The sequence below is a fragment of the Daktulosphaira vitifoliae genome, unplaced genomic scaffold (assembly GCF_025091365.1).
Source record: "Daktulosphaira vitifoliae isolate Bord-2020 unplaced genomic scaffold, ASM2509136v1 Scaffold_4, whole genome shotgun sequence".
NCBI classification, from domain to species: Eukaryota; Metazoa; Arthropoda; class Insecta; order Hemiptera; family Phylloxeridae; genus Daktulosphaira; species Daktulosphaira vitifoliae.
In genome coordinates, this window is record NW_026099575.1 from 3,415,720 (window position 1) to 3,432,793 (window position 17,074).

Below are 17,074 nucleotides of genomic sequence, written 5' to 3' on the forward strand. Positions count from 1 at the left end.
ACTTAAGTTTTGAAAATGTTACGGAAATACTCCAAGCTTCAAACATTTGCTAAAATAAAGCTAATGTTATGTACTATAAGTTCAAAAAAAAAAATTTCTCCTGATGACTTATCTTCTACGAGAAAATGGTTGCCATAGATAAAATATATGCAATTTTGGTGTTAAAATTTACGATTTCATATTTTATTTTTTAAACTTAAAATTACTATAACTTTTTGAAAAATGTATGGATCAATACAAAAGTATCATATTAAAAATAAAATAAAGTAGTTAGTAGGGTAAATATTTTAATACAGATCGTTATGAACATATAAGTTTTTCTTGTTTTCTATTTGTTTGAGTATGATAAATGACACTAGTTTTCAACGAACTCTAGTGGGTAAATGGTCAATAGCCATTGAAACCATTGTAGTGTATACGTCCGATTTTTCAAGGGAGGACTCTTTTCTTTTTGCTTATCAAATCATACACTGTTAATAGTAATAATTAGCTAATGGCGTGGGGGTATAGTCCATTTAGTCCCACTGAACCATTGAATTTATACCAGTTATTATTCTCATGGCCTGATTAATTGTACATCGACTTTATGGTAGTGGGTGATCATTTTTTATCTGGACTGGAACACAATACTTTGCTGAGCTATACACTATCGCCAGCGTTGAAGCTCTAATATATTTGCAATACAAACCCATACTATGATAACGAGTTTAGCAATGATGTTGTATTTGCTTTTCATGACTTCTAAATGTTGTCTGAAAGTTAGGGTTACAAGGTCTGTGTAGAGCGTAGGGAGTTTATTTTTTTTAAAGTTGGTTCCACCAAAATGTAGAGAAAGTGCTAAAGATTAAAATGACCCATGAATCGTCAAAGTTCGTTAAAAAATGTTGTCGCAGTAACCAAACGCGTCAAACAATTTTTCCTCCGTTCGCTCCACAAATCGTAATTGTGAGGTTCGTTCGGTCATTTGATTCCTCACTTTGCGTAACGAAAATGCGACCAGTATCCAGCCAAAACCCTATGGACCACATGTAATGTCACTTTAACATGCTATCAAGTGGGTCAAGATGATTCTCCAAACTTAGCTCCTTTTTATTATTATCTTTTTACTATATTAAAATCAATTTTGTGAGGACAGTGTTTTACAAATTATGAGAATTTTAAGGAAGCTATAAAAAAGTGGCTTAAGGAGGTGTAGCGAGAAGTATTTAATGTAGGTAAACAAAAGTTGATACTAAGGCTCCAAAAATGTATCCAACTAGATGGAAATTATGTGGAAAAGTAATGGCATATTAATAAATATAATCTGTAAATTTCACAATAATATATATACGTTTTTAACACGCTTATATTAGTTTCACCTGTATGTACGTATGTTTGTAACTCTTCAAACGCCACGCGTTATAGCATATTCCGTCGTCTAGACTAGACTGTCATAACGCATTCACCCCAACCCACGCCTCGCTCATCACACGCCGGCAATACTATTCCTGTATACATTTATTTTTGGTTATCGTACCCGTACACACGTGCCTGTCATCAATATTATATACATATAAACAAATTTTTATTTTGACTGACCATTATCATCCGAGTGCATACGGCTTACGTATATATTCCTACCGTCGTTTATACCTCAGGTTTAACGTTAGTCCGACCCGCCCGCCCACAAAACACGACTGTACCTAATGCATGATACGTTTACGTACTTAAGTCGCTTTACATGTATATATATATTCTAATTACTATTAAAAATATATATTAACACACTTAATTCTTATTTAGAGATATAGAACTCATTCATTCAGATTACAAAGGATGAATCCAGTGTCGTTATTTTTCGTCACTACCTCCATGTTCCGGGAGTGGGTAATTTACGCGTCTGCTGCTTTCCTTGGATGTGGGAGCCGTTTCTCAGACTCCCTTCCCGGAATCGAATCCTGTATTCCCGTTACAACCATGATATTGATAGTAATTACTATCATAACATAAAACTAAAAAGTGAAAAATAAATATAGTTTAAAAAAACTAAAAAAACACGCTTTTAAACTATATTTTTAATAAATTACACGTGTTGTAACCTTACTTTCTAGACGTCCCTTGTATGTGCACTCCAATCATGAAAACGTTAAGGAAAATCTCTAGGCGTTTAACAATTATAACAAAATGTAACATAAAACAATTTTTTTTTTCATTATTTCAATTAACAGTCGTTGATGAAATATTATTACATGTAAAACATACATAAAACATACTATCCCTTTTAATAATAAATAACATGAAAATTGAGTTGTCTATTCTAAGTACCTGACGCTTTGTTAACTGACAATAAAATGAGATTTTTATCAATTTTACTGTTGTTAAAGTTATTCATTTAAAAAAATGTAATAAAATTAATAATTATTTAATTTTATCTAGTAAAAAGTAAATATATTTTTTTTTTTATTAAAACTCAAATACCTTTTTTATTTAATTATTCTTAGACAACTTTTTTTGAGTTTTTTTTCAAGTAGATTATGCTTCATCTAAACACTCCTAAACGTGAAAAACTTCCTTTATAATTCCTGGCATCTAAATAAATGTAAAGAATTTTTGTCGTAAGCTTTCAATAATTAATCTATCATATTAAATACATTTACTTAGTTTTTCACTTATATTGGAAATTAATTATAAAATATTATCAATACAAATATGGTTTCATGTTTATCGTTATGGATTTAAAATCTATTTTATACTTGATACCAATTAGTCACGTAGATAGAAGTGGCCGTACCATATATATATATATAAAAAAAAAAAAAGTTATAACATATTGAGTCTGTAAATGATGTAAAAATTTAAAACAAACGACTGAAAAAACTAATATAAAAACAGTTTTTAATAATTATGAATACCTAGTAGTTGATGTTCTGTTGGTAAAGATGATGTGTATATAATCATAAATATATATGTATATATTCGTATAATCCATTTTCACATTAGATATAGTTATATATAAGTAGATTTATAAAAAAGTGAATAAATAAATGTATTCACCTCCCATTATACGTCTTTGACAGTGATCTTATTGTTAAATGAATAGAAATAGTAATTTATTTTGTCGTGAATTCGTTCTTCCCATCCATTAAGATAAATCGGCTGCTCCACTGATACCAATAATTTAATTTTTTTGGTAAACTGATTTTTAGGTAATTTTTGAAAATAAAAATACAAAGTTAAAGAATAAGTTTAAAACAGTTAAAGAAGACTCTTATAATTATGTACATGTACACGTGAAAATACTTAATTTGTTTTTTATTAATAATTTTATTTGTATAACTTTGAAAGTGAATTGAATGAATGTTTCATATATTTTTCACAGAATTTTCTAAAAATGACGTCAGGCGTAGCTGTTTGATTAAAAGACATTCGAAGAATGAAAATGCTTAAATCTTGTCAATCACAAAAATATCATCAACCAAAGATTTTCGGTGGGGTAAAATGCATTGAAATATTTATGTATAATGTTAAAATGTGTATAGTTTGGGTCTTCACGGCCGATACTCAATCTTGATAAGAATTCTTTAATTTCCTTCGTTGGTCAAAAGCTCTTTGACGAATTTGGTTTTTTCCATAAATAACTCATTTATTACAAAAAGAGGACAGTCAACAAATCATTGCTTTTCATATCAATGGGAAAACTAGCGATAAAAGATCTCTTAAACATTCTATGGCGAGCATATTAATGGTTGTATATAAATAATATATATTTGTTAATTGTTAAAAGCGTTACTTTTATGATTATATTTCAAATAGTATTGTATAATCGCGGGGACTTGTCAACACTAATAATCAACGATTCATAAAAGAAACGAAGAAAAAAAATCACATTCATCGTTTATACATTTTGGCAATGCAACCGATGATTCGATTGCAAAAAAGTTTTAAACCCGAAAATAAAGTAAGTATAACGTTATTGCATTACCACCCAATCTTGTGATAGAATAATTTTGCAATTCTTCATGAAGTGGATTTTACTTTTTAAACTAGATAATCGTATACTCATTATTTCGTTGATTCGTCAAGAAACTGCTTTCTTCGTCGGGGAATTGCTGATTGAAATCAGTCACTGGGACGGACAAGGACCACATGTATATATTTGGTCTCTATTGTGGCCTTAGTTCGTTAGTTGTAAAATAAGTTTGTGTTCGTTAAGTTTCCACTTATAATTTAACTCGCATCTAACACTCTTACGAGTAAATACAAACGCGCGATTTATCTACACGAAACTTGCTCAATAGCCAATAATGAACATTCGTTTACTTGATTCGATTGAACTGTGAATTATGTGTAAAAACGTTAATTGTCCGTACATTATCAAATCTGAATTCAATCTACTATTTAAGAATAATTAACATTTTTAGAGTTTATTAAACAGATTTTGTATCAACCCTTTTTGCAAGATTTTTATATATAATATATAGAATAATGTATAGAATTAATATTGAAAAACATCAGACAAATATTTAAGGGTAAATACTGAATGTATAATAATGATGTATTAGTACAACTTCACGTTTACACTGCAAGTTTTTTTTTAAGTTTAGAAATTTAATATTTTTCTTAAATACTTCAAATATTAATTTATAAGCTAATTCGTAAAGTATTAATTGTATATTTAGAGTAATCAAGGGAAAATAATTAATTTTCAAAAAACATTCCATTTGTCTTTAAAGTAAAAACAAATTATTTTCTTTTTTTTCATCTCCATAATTTTTATCCAAGCGGCAAAAATAAATAAATAGATATTTTAGATAAGAACTCGGATTGTATGTGATTGAATATATACCACCTTTTTTTTTTTGTTATTAATTGCTCGTAACTTATGTAAATTTCCCAAAAAAATTGTTTAATAACATGTTTATAAGACAACTAACATTTTTTTCGTGATAAAAATGAATTATACTGTTGATTATCAAGTTGATAAAGTTACAAATACCAAATGTTTCTTTTACATGATGACATCCATGTCAACAAATTATATTTCATAAGAGAAAATATTTTACTTCTTCCCACAAATTGTATCTCAACGTACCATGGAAGATCTGGTAAGCTCCTGTGTATAATGTTTTGATACAATAGCAAATTCGCAATTTAATTAAAAACTTGCAAAATTAAAATGTTGTTCTAGGAGTTCATAAGGTATTGCGTATTAATGTCAATTAACTAATTCATTTTAAGACATTATTGATATTTTGCGTCAACTATCGTAATCTAACAGCAATTTCTAAACACTAATGTTTGCGATCATATTTAGGTGTCTCCAAAAGGTTAGGTTATCCATGGCCGTTATGTTTATTGACAATTTTTTTCTATTATTACAAGTATCACACTGGTTTACACTTGGCATAAAATAAATTAGTTAGTATCCGTGTGGTGGCTGGAATACAATGGGCTGAATTGATCTTGTTAAACTAGAATACGTTGAGTTGTATTTGTTAATGCGTTTTTTTTTAACTGTCGTGGTTAGCTAATGACGTCTTATAGTTTTTTTTTAAACATGTTATCATTTCATTTATATAGCTGGTGCCCAATGCGCGATTACGACTAGGCGACTTTGCAATAGTCGTAAGTGACATAATTGTGACAACTATAGAAACATTTAAAATGCATATAAAACGTATGTGATTACATGTTCACCGATAAGACGTAACTTAATGAGATGATTCGGAAATTGGTATTGTCTATAGGTGGTGCTCATGAATTTCTGGTACTAAATGTTAACTTTCATCCAAAATCCGCATTAACATGTTTTTACACTAATTTTAAACTTTTTTAAATTTTATTACAATCCTTTTATTTGTAGGGACTGTTTAGAAAGGTTTAATAATGTATATTAGCATACATTTAAATTCAGTCCGGTTTAGGGTAAACGTCAGTGCCGCACTCACGATTTTTTGCGAAGGGTGTTGTACACGAGTAAAATTTTTTACTATTCCCTTCAAAGTATACCTTAAATACGTAAATGTTTTCAAAATAGGGAGTTTCAACTCTTAACCTATTTTTTTTAGGTATGTCTTGATTCCACAATTGCGACCGCTCGATAATTTTTTAGACAATAGTCTAATAAATTATCGAGTGGTCACATTTGTTATAGTCTCCCGACTCTTCAATTCAGCCCTCATTACAATAAAGTTAATTTGTCAGCTCGTAATTAAACGACATAAAAAAATTATTGCCGATTATAAGCAATAACTCGATAACGTTAATTGTGAAAATGAGTCAAACGTTTAATTTTAACTCGCTTAATAAGTATATTTATTTCAATACTGATACTACGTAAAAAATGATATATAAGTAGAAATTTTAGAATAATTTTGGAAATAACTTGAGTTACTCAAGAAAAAAAATCTAGTAATTAGTAGATTTTTTTGATGTTTCATAAGTATTAAATAATCTCCTACTAAAACTAGTATTTAGGGAATATAATTTTTATTATATATTAATGAAATAAGGTTAAGTATACAATGTTAATTTTTTTTTAATTTGTTATAAAAATTTTTTATGAAAATCAAAAGTTAAAATTATAATATTAGGAATTATTATTATTTTTTTCATAGTAAGTTATTATGTTTTCTTCAAAATATTGCTAGTCTTAGTTTTAGATTCTGATATTGTTTGTGATAGGTTACTTTACTAAGTCATAAATAAATTACAATAATTATGATAACTGTTGTGTATCGTATTAGAGGTTAATAGAAACAGTAAAACGCCAAAATATTTTATATTGATATATTGTGATTGATTTATTTTTCTATAGATAAAATTTAATAATTACGCTATTCAGAAAATAATTGTATAGCCAACTTGTTACTCATAATGTAGTAAGATAATAAATAAATAAAATAGTAGTTCAATTAGATGTAATTTTAACATAAAAGCCATTGATAATAATGTATTTTAGGTTAATTTTTACACTATTAATATTGAACATTAATCGTCTAGTATAATTTATGCTAGATATGTAGAATTATTTAGTAAACACAAGGAAATAACATAATTACCATTTAGCTTTTCTTTATTAAACTAATCATCAAATTTTATCAAAGTTATTTCCAATATTTATGACGTTGTGTATGAAACAATATTTACAAGGAAATTAAATAATTTCTTAATTTCTATTAAGTGATGAGATACAATTGATTTATAAGCATTAGTCATTGATAATTTAAATTGCTCTAACTTATTACATCATATAGGAAAATTTAGATGTTTACAATCTATCAAATATACATATATTAGTTTTACGTTTTATATTGTATAATTATTTTAACAAAAAAACAGTTCTTGTAAATTCTTATGATTTTATATTTTTGTATATTTAGTATACCTTCATGAGGAGCATACTGGCCCACTATGCTAATGTGTTACAGTACAGTAGGGAGGTTGCCATTATGTCTACGACCGGCCGAGTACAGAGGTGACTCGGCCTTGACTAGGAACAATTGAATTTTTTTTTTTATCATTTTAATATTTGATTAATTTAAAATATATATATACTTTCATATTGTATAACAAATAGTTACACTAACATATTTAAAGTAAATCCATAGACGGATAATTGGTATAATATTTAGAGGTAAATATTATTAATGTTATGTTATGTTAATGTTATGTTATGTAATGTTATTAGAATAATTTAAGTTAATTGTTCGGGGTACTTAATTTAACTAAAAGAATTTTAGGAGCTTATAACATTGATACGACCATATCGTTAAATTTTGTTTTAGAAAATTGAATTGATGAACAAAAATAGTCCGTTCATAGTAAACATAGCGATGAGTGCCAAATTTTTCCTACACAGTGGTCCGATTACAACTCAGTGCGGTTTTGATTTATTATTTTTACGGTTTTTTTATTAACAATATATACACTTTACTTATAAAATCCATAATACAACTTGTTTTTTTGTAAATATAGCAACATGTTTATTATTTAGTATGACTAACTATTGTCGGAAAATTTTCTAATTAACGGAAAGAAATTGTGATATGAAAAAAACCAATTATGAAATAATGTTATCCACTAAAAATAAGATGTCGGTAAAAAGTCAGCATAAGAGTTTACCATAGATTTATAAATATAAAATACTGTTTAAAATAGTTATGATATATTTTAACTTACTAAAACTAATAATAAAGTTTACTATGAATTTGAGTATTGTCGCATACAACTCAACAACGTTATTCATAATCAACATCAACTGTACGAACTGAGATTGTAGTGGTACCCATGTAGTTTTATTGTTGCTAGCAAACGATAGTTGAATGAGAGACAAGGCTCGTAATATAAATTATTAGGCTGATACCTTTATATCGTATTTATGTAATGTGAGGTTAAAGGGCATTTAAGAGTTCCTAATCAAAAGCATCAGCAATAGTATACCTAGCAGAGTTTCAGTGTGTCAGTTCTCAGTGCTGTTTCACCGTTTTAATTTCATTAGTGTAGTATTTGTTACATTTGAGTATAAAAGTCCTTAATCAAGTGTAAAAAACGTGGAACCTCATGAAGATTTTAGCGTTGCTCGTGAGTTGTGCTTTGCTAGCCTCACGATTAACTGGTAATTATAAATTTCAGTTACGCCGTTTTTTATTTAAAAGACAAATTGACAAAAAATTAAATCTTTCTTCGTTTTTTAAATGGACATATTGATAGATATCAATGATAACAGTCGTGGTGGTCAAATCTTACGTATTTGAATTATTGATCTAATAACATAATATAATTAAATTTCCAATTATTCCTTAATTATGTATCGTTTACATATATGTTTTCATAAATCGAATTTCTAGGAATGGACAATTTAAATTTTAATAAGATAAATATTTATTGAATAATAAAATATTTTTTTTACATTAGATATTTATAGGGTTTAAATTCTAACTAGAGCATTTAATGTTTGATTTATTCGTGTAATAAAAAATTATCGTTTAGAACATTATAATGTAGGAATAAACATTTTTATTCGAATAAATTTAATCTTATACCTGTACTAAAATTGATTCACTTTTTTTATAAAATAAAAAAATTGTGAGCTGCATTTTTTTTAAGTTTTTGAATGGTTTATTTATTTATAATCATAAATATTGAATAACAACGATAATTTTGTGTACTTCCTTGTAATATATAAATAAGGGCATCTAAAAATATAGTATTGATTTGTATTTTTAGTCTAGTTGATTTTTTTTTAAATTTATTGAGATTTTATTTTTAATAATATTACATTATGACTATTATTAATACTGAATACTACTTAAATTAATTTCAATAATAATATTTGCATTCTAGAGAAAGGAAATAATAACACAATATTTTTTTGTGGTTTTAACTTAACTGGAAACTTTACTACACGTTTATTAAATAATAATGTCTTACATTAAAGTTGGTGAATTTTTATGGCCTTTTGTGGAATAGACGGCTATTTTTATGACTAATGCTTGTTTCAATTAAATTTATTTAACATAACATTATAATATTGATATATATTATAACAAGATGTTTTAAAGTTACTCAATCTTGTGATTTCTTCTTTGATAAGTCAAAACACAAAGCCTATCTATGTTAATTTTTCGGTTTAATCATGTCATACATTATCATTTAAGAGAAACAGTTAATGTATTGCTTATCATTTTTTCTTTCTTATTGACTTTATTTTTAATACTTAAAATTTTTATGTTTAATAAAAAGACAGATAGGATTCATACTACAAAAGGATTAATAAATTATGATTTTAAATGACTAATTGGTTAAATATCATATGGTTGAAAAATGTTTAGTGCAAACAAAAAAATAAGGAGTTTTGTTGCGCTAAAATTGGTTTAGCTCTATTATTCAGCTTTTGTATAGTCAATACTATGAAAAAAAAAAAGCCTATTAACTTAGAATTTAATAGAAAATTATCATAAATTAGCAAAAAAATGTGTTCAATCTGATTCAATAGGGTAAAATAAATTTATATAAATTATAAGTTTGTTATACCAACGATAAAGTATGAGCTGTTTTGGATGGATTTTAGGTCAGTAGAAGTTTTTTTGTCCTTGACCTGTATCTTTATAAAAACAAATGACGTTATTAACAACTTAACAAATAATTTTTCACTTGGAAATTTAAAAAAAATGTAAATTTTTACTGATAAAATAATAATAATAATTATTATTATAAAATAAAAATATAAATTTTGATATTTTTTATAAACTTTTCGTTCAAGTGTATCATAGCACATTTGATGTCAAAAATTATTTTCAATGCATATATAATCTTAGGGTATTATAATGAAAGAGAAATAATAAGCAATTATTTTATTTAGTATTATTTAATTAGGAGTAAAATATGTTGATTTATAGTTGAATCAAGTGGTATTAAATGTTTGCAATATTTTTTTAGAGGGTTGTTAGAATTTGAGTTTCAAATATCAAAAAATTGTCTTATTCTTAATATATATATTCAATAATTTTAAAAATGATAAGGAGAAAGTATTTTATATAAGACCAACATATTGGATTATTTTTTATGTTAAGAGAAACATTAACTCTTTTTTTGTTTAAGGCCTCTTAGTTTATTGGTTCGTTAAGATTTTAAGAAAATTATTATTCATAAAATGGATATTTAAAAAAATTGTCTAAATATTAAAAATATATTTGTTGATTAAAATTATGATAATTTACAGGAGCTTCTCCAATAGCAGCAGACGATGAAACGCCAGATATTTCATCTGTTCCTACTACTGAAGTGCCGGCAACAATTTCTGTCGACACTACCACTAAAATAACTGAAATAAATTCTACCGAATGTACTACTGATGTTCCTGTAACAAGTCCTGCCGAAACTACTTCTGAAGTGCCTGTAACAAGTCCTGCCGAAACTACTTCTGAAGTGCCTGTAACAAGTCCTGCCGAAACTACTTCTGAAGTGCCTGTAACAAGTCCTGCCGAAACTACTTCTGAAGTGCCTGTAACAAGTCCTGCCGAAACTACTTCTGAAGTGCCTGTAACAAGTCCTGCCGAAACTACTTCTGAAGTGCCTGTAACAAGTCCTGCCGAAACTACTTCTGAAGTGCCTGTAACAAGTCCTGCCGAAACTACTTCTGAAGTGCCTGTAACAAGTCCTGCCGAAACTACTTCTGAAGTGCCTGTAACAAGTCCTGCCGAAACTACTTCTGAAGTGCCTGTAACAAGTCCTGCCGAAACTACTTCTGAAGTGCCTGTAACAAGTCCTGCCGAAACTACTTCTGAAGTGCCTGTAACAAGTCCTGCCGAAACTACTTCTGAAGTGCCTGTAACAAGTCCTGCCGAAACTACTTCTGAAGTGCCTGTAACAAGTCCTGCCGAAACTACTTCTGAAGTGCCTGTAACAAGTCCTGCCGAAACTACTTCTGAAGTGCCTGTAACAAGTCCTGCCGAAACTACTTCTGAAGTGCCTGTAACAAGTCCTGCCGAAACTACTTCTGAAGTGCCTGTAACAAGTCCTGCCGAAACTACTTCTGAAGTGCCTGTAACAAGTCCTGCCGAAACTACTTCTGAAGTGCCTGTAACAAGTCCTGCCGAAACTACTTCTGAAGTGCCTGTAACAAGTCCTGCCGAAACTACTTCTGAAGTGCCTGTAACAAGTCCTGCCGAAACTACTTCTGAAGTGCCTGTAACAAGTCCTGCCGAAACTACTTCTGAAGTGCCTGTAACAAGTCCTGCCGAAACTACTTCTGAAGTGCCTGTAACAAGTCCTGCCGAAACTACTTCTGAAGTGCCTGTAACAAGTCCTGCCGAAACTACTTCTGAAGTGCCTGTAACAAGTCCTGCCGAAACTACTTCTGAAGTACCTGTTACAGTTTTTTCCGAGACTACCACAAAAATACCCGTAGTAGTTACTGACGAGACTGGAAAAGAAACAATTTTAACAACACCTATTTCAATTTTTGATTTTCTCGAGACAGTAATAAATAAAACCGAGGAAACAACATCAACTCCACGCGCTGAAGTCCTCGTTAACCTAAAGGAGGTGCAGACTGAAGAAGAAGTTGTCGTTAGTACGCCACCGTCGTCTGATCAAACCGATATTGTGATTACCGCTACCAAAGCAGATGATACCAATGTAAATGTGTCGTCTAATATGGTCAAAGAAAAATTAAGTGAACAAATTCGAAAAGTCCTGTTACATTACCAAAGACCTGATCCGATTGGATTTCCTGGAGCACCAATACCGGAATCACTTTCCATACCACCGATGAGGAAGAACTTTGGAATGGCCGATATGACGTTTACTAATATGACAATACACGGATTATCCAAATTTACAGTAGAACGAGTTAATACAGATCTAGATAATATGCAGGTGAGAATATAATTCATAAGCTATTTTATAATTTTCAAGAAGGGATTTTTTTTTTCATTGATCTGCTATTATAATCCTTTGGCATATATAAAAAATATGATGAATTTGGTTTTGACATTTTTTTATAATTTTTAAAGATGTTTTTTACTGAGTGCAAAAAAATTACGAATCAATTTTATTGTGGTTTATTTTAACATATTATTTTTGGAGGCTAAAACATTAAAAACTAGGGATTTAGAAAAGCGGAGTAGAACCATTTTTTAGATTAGTATTGATGATATCTGACAGTGATTAAAATCACTGTCGTAAAATGTTTCAATGCGTACTCGAAATAAATAAAATAATTATTACACGATTTTCGATTTTAAAATCCGATAAGAAATAAAAGACAATTCGTCGGAACGTTTTTCATTTTTTTTATCGTATATTACATTAAATAAGCTCTAATTTTATTTGGTTTTTAACGATGTATATATTCTATTACTACACAAAGAGTTACAAAATTGGCTATTTTTAACAAAAATTGTATGATTTTTAGTATTAATATTTGATAACTCCTAGAAATTAAGTTTTCAGATAATTCTTTTTTTATCATCTCAAAGTACGTTATATTACTTATATTATTCATTAAAAAATGAACGGATAATATAGTGACAACTACATTTAAGACAGTTGTCACTTCATTAACCGTTTATATGATTAACCTAACCGTAATGTCTTTGCGTGTAGTTTTAGTTTAATGTAGATTTACAGAATTTAGGTTTTTCATCATTAAAAATTGAAAAGAAAAAATTTTTCAGCTCTCACTGGACCGATTTTTCTCGATGATACGTCAAAAAAACAAAAATTAATTTTTTCAAGTTGTTTTAGCTTCGATGCGAAACTGAGAAGGTATTGGTTTTACTATGATGTGTTTTTTTTTTTTTTTTTTTTTTTTTTTTTTTTTTGTGTCTGTTACCACTTTTTCTCAGCTCTCACCGAACGGATTTCTTTCAACGATACGTCAAAAGATCACAAATTGTATCTAGTCGAAGACATTACCCTTCAAAATTGAAAAAATTTCCCTCGTTCCCCGTAAATGGGGGAAACCTCCAAAAAAATTACATATTTAAAAATCGCTAATTTTCGAAATTTTTTCAATTTTTTTTACTAAAATGTGCCGTAACTTTTTAAAAATGAACGTATCAATATAATTTTTTTTTATATAGATGCTTGATGTCTTTACCTATCATTTGATATATTTTTTTTGTAAATTTGACCCTTTATCTGCCCACAGGGGGGGATTTAAAAAGACAACTTTTTCACAAAAAATTAACTTTTTCAACTTAACTTTTGAAAATGTTCCGGAAGGTCTGACACTTTTATATATATCTTAAATTAAAGCTAATGTAATATACTTTAATTTGAAAAAAAAAAATTTGACCTCTGGACTTGTCTTTATGGTGAAAACGGCTATCGAATGCTATTATTGTGTGAAAGTTTTCGATTTTATAATTTACATTTTTTACTTTAAAGTGCTATAACTTTTTAAAAAATGTATGGATCATTACAATTTTTGCATGAGAAGTAGTATTTATATACATCTTTCATTGGATATACTTTTTTTTTAAATCAGACTATTTCCCTATATATGGGGGGGCTTCAAATATAAAAAATGCATATAGAAAGTAGAACTTTTTCAACTTAACTTTTGAAAGTGTTCCGGAAGGTCTGACACTTTTATATATATCTTAAATTAAAGCTTATGTAATATACTTTAATTTGAAAAAAAAAAATTTGACCTCTGGACTTGTCTTCGTGGTGAAAGTTGACATCAAAGTTAATAAAAAATTACGATTTTTGTAAAATAATTTTTTTTTATATTTTTAATTTAATAATGCTCTAACTTTTTCAAAAATGAACATATCAATATAATTTTTTTTTATATAGATGCTTGATGTCTTTACTTATCAGTTGGTATATTTTTTTTGTAAATTCCACCTTTTTTCTGCCCACAGGGGGGGATTTAAAATGACAATTTTTTTACAAAAAATTAACTTTTTCAACTTAACTTTTGAAAATGTTCCGGAAGGTCTGACACTTTTATATATATCTTAAATTAAAGCTAATGTAATATACTTTAATTTGAAAAAAAAAAATTTGACCTCTGGACTTGTCTTCATGGTGAAAACGGCTACCGAATGCTATTTTTGTGTGAAAATTTTCGATTTTATTTTTTATATTATATTTAACTTTATAATGCTATAACTTATTGAAAAGTGTATGGATCCACACAATTTTTTTTATGAGAAATAATATTTTTTAATAAACCCTTTTTCATTCGAAATACTTTGTCTTAATCGAGATATTAATAAGGAACCATCAGATCAAGAAGCTTTTGGAATAAAACACCAATTTTTTAAAAATTAAACACTATCTAAAGATTTGCATCGAAGCGTTTATTTTTGATAGTGATTTTAATCACTGTCAGATATCATTATACTTGATCCAACTATACCACGGCACCACTGTGCCCTGACCCCCCTGTGCTGGGTTTGGTTGAGTTGGGTTTTTTTTATTTTTATTAGTTATAACTTTTTTGTAATAATATCGAAATAAATAATTTTAATAAAAATTATAGTAATAAATTCTACATAACTATTAGTGTTTAAATAGATTCAATAGTTATAATATTGAGAACTATATTCAGTATAGTTATTTCCTGTAGTATTTAATAATATACTAATATTCAGATATATTTCGGACCTAGATTTAGGTCTATGATTTTGTACGCTGATATGTTGTAGAATTTAATAGTAGATTTGAAATCAGCACAAAAATTGGTTTATAAAAAGTATATTTTTGTCTCTGAAGAAAATTATTTGTACACCAGTTTAAACCAAATTATTTAAAAATTTTTTTTGAAAAGTTTTGCATCAAACTATAAATAACTAAATGTTTATTCTTAATCTAAATGTTAATCAATTGAATTTATTATTGTTATTATTATGCCTTCAGATCTAGACGTCTCATATACTATACTAGAACATCTATTATTTTAAAATAAAAATGTCGAGTATTAGATCCTCAATTCTTATTTTTTTTGTTTTAGGTGTACGTACTTTTAAAAATTCGAAGACTGTATATTTTGGGCAATTACACAATGAAAACATGGTTCAGTCGACCAGCAGCTGGACCATTCAATGTGACGTTGATTGATGTAGACGCTGAAGCAGCAGCCGCACTTGAACCCGATGCTGATGGTTACCTGCAAACCAATGAAACAGAAATGGATATGCAGTTTGCTGATTGTAACTTGGACTTTAAGAACTTAGGCTTTATGGCATCCGTATTTCAAGGTATGATTAGTACAGTTGGTTCAGTGTTATTTGACGGTATAAAACCATTCATTATCAACGAAGTGAACACAAACATGAGAGCTGACATCAACAATCAAATCAAAACTATAACCAGTAAATTGCCTAAAATGAAAATGCCGGTCACGGATATGGCTGTGATCGAAGGTCGCAAATATGTGATGCGAATGGGCTACGACCCGTACCGGTTGACGGATCGTAAAATCAAAGAAGGTCCGTTTTCATTTACCATAAGCAATCTTACAGTTTATGGACTGTCCAAATTCCGAAGAGTTGGTGAAATTGGCGTGAGTCTTCGTGGTCACGTGTTACAGTTGACGGCACATGTTATCACGAGTAAAATACATGGGTCTTTAAATTGGGCATACGAGCTAGTCCTAACAAAGAACTTTAATCGGACGGGTATGACCAACTTTACCATAGATCATTTACAGGTCCGAGCTGTAGTAAATCAATCGTTGGACATCCGCGAGAAGCCGATACTGCACAAACTTGACATTGAGGTTGGAAATATAAACATCTTAATGGACCGACAGGTACCATTAGATTATGTGGTTGAAATAGCTGTCAACTCGTTACCGCCGTTGTTAAGACACATCATCGTTGACGCATTGGAAGAACCTATAAAGATAAAAGTTCAGACCTTACTTAATGACATTAGAGTAGACCAAATGGTCGAAGAACGGTTACCCGAGTTAGACAACTTAACAAATAATGAACAGCAAACACAGCAACAACAACAGCAGCGGAAATGATATTTACCTATAAAAATTTCAACATCGGAGTTGTATAAAAAAGGTTTAATCGTTGAGTTCATACAGTGAGACTAATTTTAATTGTTTTTCTCACTAAGAATATTATTTCTTAATTATTGCTATTTATTTATTTTTTTGTTAATTTTATTTGAATTTTATAATACGTATTTTTACAATCAATTATACCTTGAAGAGCATTTTTTTATAGTACATTATTTTTATTCTAATGTATATTTACTACGCTACTCTAAATGTTTCTATATTTGAAATATTTTAATTTCATGTTTTTTAGAATAGAAATTGTCTATTTATGTCTTATTTTTTGTTTATTTTATGTGTGTAACATTGTTTGATTATGGCTTAATTTATTTTACTGATGTATATGCTATAAAATATACTACATCAATGGTCGAATGTAATAAAATTTACATTTAGTTGTAAATTTTGATACTTACGGTTTTTTTTTTCAAATATCCTATAATAGTTGGAATTACTGCAATTGATGAACGTGTTATGATCGTTAATTATGTTGTTGTTATTATTATAAGACTTTAAATGATTTTTTTAATTTACTATGTGGCAATTATCCTTCAATACATTTTT

The 17,074-nt window shown here is 28.5% G+C and overlaps 1 protein-coding gene and 1 long non-coding RNA gene across 2 annotated transcripts; one reads left to right on the top strand and one right to left on the bottom strand.

Annotated features, from left to right (window-relative positions):
- Nucleotides 1-1,695: 1,695 nt before the first annotated feature.
- LOC126903927 (uncharacterized) lies at nt 1,696-8,277 on the bottom strand. The gene is made up of 4 exons (XR_007703639.1): nt 8,161-8,277; nt 2,458-2,568; nt 2,084-2,319; nt 1,696-1,991 (listed from the first exon to the last, which is right to left on the bottom strand). It is a non-coding gene; the product is annotated as an uncharacterized LOC126903927 (long non-coding RNA).
- Nucleotides 8,278-8,401: 124 nt separating this feature from the next.
- LOC126903926 (neurofilament heavy polypeptide-like) lies at nt 8,402-16,700 on the top strand. Its single transcript, XM_050682502.1, has 3 exons — nt 8,402-8,596; nt 10,703-12,360; nt 15,452-16,700. The coding sequence occupies exons 1-3, from the start codon at nt 8,542-8,544 to the stop codon at nt 16,469-16,471; spliced, it is 2,733 nt and encodes a 910-aa protein (XP_050538459.1). The 5' UTR covers nt 8,402-8,541; the 3' UTR covers nt 16,472-16,700.
- Nucleotides 16,701-17,074: the final 374 nt, after the last annotated feature.

Coding starts and splice junctions, on each gene's coding strand:
- LOC126903926 (XM_050682502.1), top strand. CDS start 8,542: ATGAAGATTTTAGCGTTGCTCGTGAGTTGTGCTTTGCTAGCCTCACGA. Junction 8,597..10,702: donor GCTAGCCTCACGATTAACTG/GTAATTATAAAT, acceptor GATAATTTACAG/GAGCTTCTCCAATAGCAGCA. Junction 12,361..15,451: donor CAGATCTAGATAATATGCAG/GTGAGAATATAA, acceptor TTTTTGTTTTAG/GTGTACGTACTTTTAAAAAT.